The sequence below is a fragment of the Gouania willdenowi genome, unplaced genomic scaffold (genome assembly GCF_900634775.1).
Source record: "Gouania willdenowi unplaced genomic scaffold, fGouWil2.1 scaffold_215_arrow_ctg1, whole genome shotgun sequence".
Lineage (NCBI taxonomy): Eukaryota > Metazoa > Chordata > Actinopteri > Blenniiformes > Gobiesocidae > Gouania > Gouania willdenowi.
The window spans coordinates 559,322-565,803 of record NW_021144969.1 but is presented as its reverse complement, the minus strand read 5'-3'; the positions used below and the strand labels follow the sequence as shown (position 1 = coordinate 565,803).

The 6,482-nt window shown below is 38.2% G+C and overlaps 1 protein-coding gene across 1 annotated transcript; it reads left to right on the top strand.

The window, feature by feature from the left end:
* The first annotated feature begins 459 nt into the window (after nucleotides 1-459).
* On the top strand, nucleotides 460-5,052 carry LOC114458929 (nectin-4-like). Its single transcript, XM_028441309.1, has 6 exons — nucleotides 460-595; nucleotides 3,263-3,604; nucleotides 3,702-3,998; nucleotides 4,285-4,378; nucleotides 4,789-4,943; nucleotides 5,048-5,052. The coding sequence occupies exons 1-6, from the start codon at nucleotides 562-564 to the stop codon at nucleotides 5,050-5,052; spliced, it is 927 nt and encodes a 308-aa protein (XP_028297110.1). The 5' UTR covers nucleotides 460-561.
* Nucleotides 5,053-6,482: the final 1,430 nt, after the last annotated feature.

Here is a 6,482-nt window from a genome sequence, read left to right as displayed (position 1 = left end):
TTTACTAGATTGAGAACAGGACATACGAGGCTGAATAAAACTTTACATCTCATCAAAAAGCATGATACAGGATTGTGTGAGATTGTGGAGCATGTTCTCCTAAAATGTAGTAGATTTGCAAGACAAAGACAAATTATGCTTCAGGATTTACACCGTCAGGGGATGCAGATTAATGTGGGTAATGTTTTGAATAAAGTTAAAATGAAAAGGGTAATCAAATTCCTTAATGATTCAGAAGTTATGGGAAGAATATAGTTTTTTTTTTTCTTAAGATATTGTTATTAAGAATAATGATAATTATTATGACTTGGGAAAAGGATAAAACTCTGATTCATACTCTGATACAGTAGGTGGAAGAATACCACCCGCCAATAAACTACATACGAAGAAGAAGAACTCAGACCGGATGTTGAGGGCTGGATGTTTGTATGTAAGGGTTTTCCGCATTCTGCAACTGTTACTAGCACTACTTGCTTTAAGGAGCGTGAGGGGCAGATTTTCCCTGATGGTTTGATGGAGGATATTTGTTTCTGTTTTTTATGGATAGTTCGGTGTGAGCTCATGTTCATGCTGCTGCTCAGCGGGCATTCAGAAGGTAAGCTATATCTAAAATCACCATATACACTGCACTGTGCGCAGTGGCGGCTGCTGGTCTTTCATGCAGGGGAAGCTCATTTTCTGCCTACTTCAGAAAATGTATCTGTTTATTTAAATGTGAATTCTAGTAGAATTCACATTTTGTTGTCAACAACTATTTGTAGATTATCACACACGCACGCACGCGCGCGCGTAGCTGCTGCGCGCTGGAGTGTGAGTGTTTGGTCAAAAGTCTCACAACACAAGCAGTAACAGTCTCCACAAACACCAAAAACAGACACTAGGTTTGTCAGAAGTTGATTCGCTATGAGAGGATCAGCAAAGTCTCCGTGTCAACACAGAGCAACGGACTGAAATATTTGGAAACCCCGCCTGTGTGTTTACGTCATACTCTCTGATTGGCTCATTTCGCTGTCAATCAAAATTGAATTAGCCTGAGACAGATCATCCAATCATCATCCATTATTCCAGCGTCCGGAACAGACAGATCCAGCCCACTGCTCCATAGACCTCCTGTGAAGCCCGGCGTCCGATGGGCGGGACTAAGTGCGTCATAACCGAGCATTTATCCAATGAGCGTCTAGTTTGACTGCAGTGGATCAACCACTAAATCCTCTCCCATTGAAGTCAATTGAAGCTGAACTTCACCACTGTTTATTAACACTGTGACGCTGCGGTAATGAATGAAGAACGTCACGCTGTCACTGTCAGTTTCCTGTTATAAGAAGCTGATTCTGAACTAAACATACATGTGTTCTGTCATATATTTAGTCAATGAAATGTACACACAACACTACATATTTGACCACTGATTTTAGGGGAAGCTGAGGTTCCCTTGTAGTCTTGAAGCATCCGCCACTGACTGTGTGTGAGACCGTATTCACACAATCATATCAGTGTAGTTTGTTAGTAATCGATATCATCGACATTAAAGCCGTTATCGTTTTAGTTTGTACGGGTTATTAACCCTCTGGGACCGACGGACGCGCCGGCGCGTCCTGATCACGTGATCGCTTAAAAGAGCCAATAGCGGCGACCCGTGTCGAAAGTGCCGATATCAAACTACAAACCAGTTTTTAAATCATGTCGATAATTTAAAGTGAAGTTATGAGGGGAAAAATGTGCGCGTGTTTTTCTGTGACATGTTCTTGAGCTGTCAAGAACAACCAGCAACAATAATAATAATAATACTGATAAATATAAAGGATGAGGGATAAATATAAAGGATGAGGGATAAATAAAGGATAGATAGAGTTGAGAAGCAGAATTTTTGTTTTCTAGCAACACAATGAGGCACAAATAATTTGTCTTTTCCTGTATTTGTGATTCATACTTTGTTAATAGTTGTACGAGACATTGCTTCCATTTCACTGTAAATAGCTATATATAACTGTTTTTTATTCATCTGTATATACGTTATTGAAATATATAGTTTAGATTTGCCACACAAGCAATAAAAATGCTTCGTTAAAAATGTTAGTGACTTTCATAGTTAAAAAAAAAAAAAAAAACTAACTTTTTCCCATTCGAATTTGAGTTTTTATAGTGGTTTACGTAACGTAACAAAAACATTTTAAATAACAGCAAAGCATAACAACAGGTTACATGTATTCTGTTTTTTACTTTGCAGAAATGCTGTACTTGAATTAACTTAACAGTAGCATAACCAACTTAACATCTGCATTGCTTCACCGCATGGAATTCAATTCAGAGGGTCCAGCTCTTATAGTGGGGTCTCCTAACCATCTTCCCCTGGTCAGGGGTCTGCAACCTTTACTCTCAAAGGAACTATTTAACTTCATCTCACCTGGATTAAAGTCCTCCTGGAGCCAAAAAAAAAGACCTTCTGAATGAAGACAATAAAGTGTATTAAATTCTATACAGTTAAAATGATATAGAATAATGTTTTATTTAATTTGATTTAAATTGATCATGTTGTAAATGGCAACTTAAAAACAGTTTAAAATAAAAGAAATAAAACAGTATCTTGCATCTTCAATTTCTTACGCATCTCAGTTTACATGAACACAATGTTATATAATTATTATTATTATTTATTTATTTTTTTAGTTAATGTATTTGAAAGGCTATAAAGCAACTTGGATTTGAAAATGCATGATCATGTGGTCAACACATGCTAAATGTTCATTTCTTGCCACACATAAAGCATGCATATTTAACCAGCAAATTGGTGGTGAAATGAATCTGTTCCCACACAATTAAAATCTCTATTTTCTTCCAGAATAGTGTTTTTGTTAGTTTAGTTATCTTACCGGGGATTTAAAACGTAAGGATAGCCACAGGTGCAGGAAAGTTGATGGTCTGTAGATGTTGGTAGCTCTGCTCTTCACAGTCTACCTGAAGCTGTGACGATCACGCACCGCTACTTGGTTCAGACCAGACACCCACCCAACAAAGTGAACCAGTCTAGGTAGCAACATAGAGCAAATAAATGTGTGATTTGTCATTCGATTAGTCGACTAATCGTTTCAATAATCGATGACTAGTCGACTATTAAAACAATCGTTAGTTGCAACCCTCCATTTACACGCGTTCTCACGCATGGTTGATAAATGAGCGCCAATATGTTTGGAAAATGTGGAGACTTGAGGGTTTTAAATGGGTTTGGTTCCAATTCTAATTTGACTTCCTGTTTATCTTGCAGGGCTTCAGGTGATTGGTGGAAGGGTGACTGTGGTACAGGGGGCCACTGTCACCCTCCCCTGCCAACTGACAGACTCTAAGGAAACGCTAAAGCAGATTTTATGGCAGAGGAGCACCCGGGGACGACCTTTCAGAGACAACTTTTTCATTATCCTTGAGAAAAATGGAAAATATCCGATTGAGTTAACGGATGATAGGTTTAGATTTGTTGGGAATTTCACCGAGAAGAATGGATCCCTTCAGTTGTCCAACGCATCTCTCATGGATGAAGGAAGCTACAGCTGTATCTTCTTATTGCTTGAAAGTGGAAATCACAAGACTGAAGTGTCGCTAAATCTGCTGGGTACACAGTATTTTACATGGTTTCTGAACATTGAAATTCTATATTTTTCCATTTTTTTTCCCAGTTAATGTTGATGTTTTTCCTCATTCTCCTATAGTGCCTCCTGTCACAAGCCTTAAGAATGAGAGTGTGGTACTGGGTAGTGAAGAGGTTTTGCTCGCTACATGTACAGCCGCTGCTGCCAGACCCCCTGGAGAGGTGAGGTGGGTCACTGGCAATGCAAAGGTTAGAGTGACAACCAACTCTACCAGACATGACAACGATACCACGACCACAAAAAGCTCACTGTTTGGAGTGCCCACAAGAGATTTAGATGGCCAGCTGATCCAGTGCGTTGTCAGCAGTGTGGCACTGGACACAGACAAGTTCCAGCCCTTCTTTCTGCAACTTTTCTGTGAGTAAAACTGAAACACAGTCATTAAAAATCAAAGAATCCTGTTCTACTGGAGAGTAGCAATGCACACTCCCTGAAAATTATTTGAAAATAATGTTATACGAGGAATTAATACACATTATTGCTTTCACATCAAATGTAAAATAGATTTTTTTCTATTCCAAGTTTTACGTCCCTTTAACAGACTGAATAACATCACCACCATCCCACAGTCTTTGAATGTCTGTTATTTGTGATTTACTAATGACGTGATGATGTTCCCTCTTTTTTTTTCTTCTTTTTTCAGTTTCACCCTCTAATGTCAGGATCATTGAATCTTCAGATGACTCTCTGCTTTGTATAAGTGAAGCTCGTCCTGAACCAACTTTCAACTGGACCAGGTCTTGTACTCCCAGTATTTAATCTCTTAGTTTGACAATCCAATCTAAGACAATGATATTAGAGCTTCATTATTTTGATTATGGGCTTTTAACAAATCACATCCACAGCAATGCAATGCCATACACGCGGAGTTTGCCCCCCCCCCGGCAACAATCTCAAACCCCGCCTATGACGCCATACCTGGCATACTACTCATATTCTGTTTTAAAGTGAATGGACTCGGTATAAGAAGTGCAAAGAACATAGAATACTCAATTAGATGTTGTTGTTAGCCATTGTCATGTTAGCATCTTAGCTCGATTTATTTGCTGGAAAATGAAGAAATGAAGATGATCTCCAATCTGGAAATACACGTTTTGTTTTTTTTTGGTAATTTGGATCCAGCTGAGTCTTTGTTGTGATCTTTTAGGTCCGGACTGGCTTTGCCTCTGTCGGGTGTCAGGGCTGAAGGTGCACAGCTGAAGTTTCTCAGTAGGTCCTTGGATCTGAAAGGCCTGTATCATTGTGAGGTTTCAAACCTCTACGGCCGACAAAGTGCTCAGGTCTTTGTTCATGTGCTTTCAGGTGAGGTTAGCTTCATGATCATTTCATCGGAACTTTTCAGGACTTAGTTTGACTTTGTTAGTACACGTTTAATTGTGTGTTTTTTGTGTGACTAAAATGCACAGCCTAGAGTTGAATTCCATTCTTATGAAGTCGTCCTAATAATAATAACAGCTGAACATAAGTCTGGTTCAGAAGATTCCTATGAATGACCAGGAAAATCATACCATGTGACAAAGCAAAGAATGAGCTGATGAAGTTAATGAATGACTGCTCAGTGCTCACTAGTCTAAGAGTCAGTCATGCACAAAAGCTAGAGCATGCTCAGTCATGTATATTGTCTTTGTTTCATCAGTGTCGCCACCGAGCCTCGTCATAGGATGGAGCCTTTTTGGGCTGTTGCTTCTAATTGTGGCAGCATTTACCTGTTATAGGTTTGGATTTTTGAAAAGGTAAACCCCTATTTCCTGCAGTGACACTCCACAACTGTGCTGAGGGTTACCTCTACCTATATAGGATAACTGTGATCTGTGTTTTGTAGGTTCACGGAGAAGAAGAACTTCCAAGGGGTTCCAACTACTGAGAGCACACCCAAAGAAGAATCAAGACAAGCAGGTGTGCTTTAATGTAACAAAAACACATTGTTTTAAAATGCAACACATAATCAAATTATTTATTGAGTTTATTACCATTTACACAATTTATTTAATAATTACCTTCATTTTTTTTGACGGTGGCTCACTTTCTGACTATCTTAAATACTTTGAAGCTTTACTTTACCCGCAATTGATTTTAATTGTGTGCTCATGTTGTTTCTGACAGCTGCAAAAGTGTTGGACGAAGCTGAAAGTCATCTTTGAGAAAAAAGTAAATTGATCAACAGAAAGTGGAGTTGAACAATCAGAATGACAAAACATGAACTGGAAGCTGAAAAAGCTACACAGATATAAATAAACAGGAAGTCATAGAGACACATGAAAGCCATCAGAAAATGTTTTGATGCTTTCCTTATAAGAGAACGGGGACAAGTTTGAATTCTTGACTTCCAAACAGTTTACAGTATAAAAAATATGAAAAATACACTAAGGTTACCTTGGACTTGCAGCCTTATTTGTATCAGCAATGAGTTTTACAACATTCTCTCTCGGTTTTGAAACCACCTGCTTTAGACATGTTGGCACATGCAACAGGGGTTTTTTTTATGAGTGTGTTTTGACAGGTTGCTTATTTATCTCAAGAGTTTTTAGAAATTTTTTAAAAAAACACAAAAAAAAAACCCCACTTTTGGTTGCAGTGCATTATCGTTTGTTACTTCCTTTGTCTGTTTCAGGTGTCGCTGCTTTTAACTGTTGTTTTTAATGATATTTGAAACTCTAATTTCTGTCGACACCTTGCACTTGTATTAATTTCTCCACAGCACTTTGTGATTTTATCTGCAAAAAGCGCTTTATAAATAAATTACTTACTTAAGAATTCAGAAACAATAAATGTATTTTGAAGTTGCTACATATGATAACTCTGATATAAAAAGAATTACCGGGAACAAGCTTGAATAAAAAT

Coding starts and splice junctions, on each gene's coding strand:
- LOC114458929 (XM_028441309.1), top strand. CDS start 562: ATGTTCATGCTGCTGCTCAGCGGGCATTCAGAAG. Junction 3,605..3,701: donor AGTGTCGCTAAATCTGCTGG/GTACACAGTATT, acceptor ATTCTCCTATAG/TGCCTCCTGTCACAAGCCTT. Junction 3,999..4,284: donor CTTCTTTCTGCAACTTTTCT/GTGAGTAAAACT, acceptor TTCTTTTTTCAG/TTTCACCCTCTAATGTCAGG.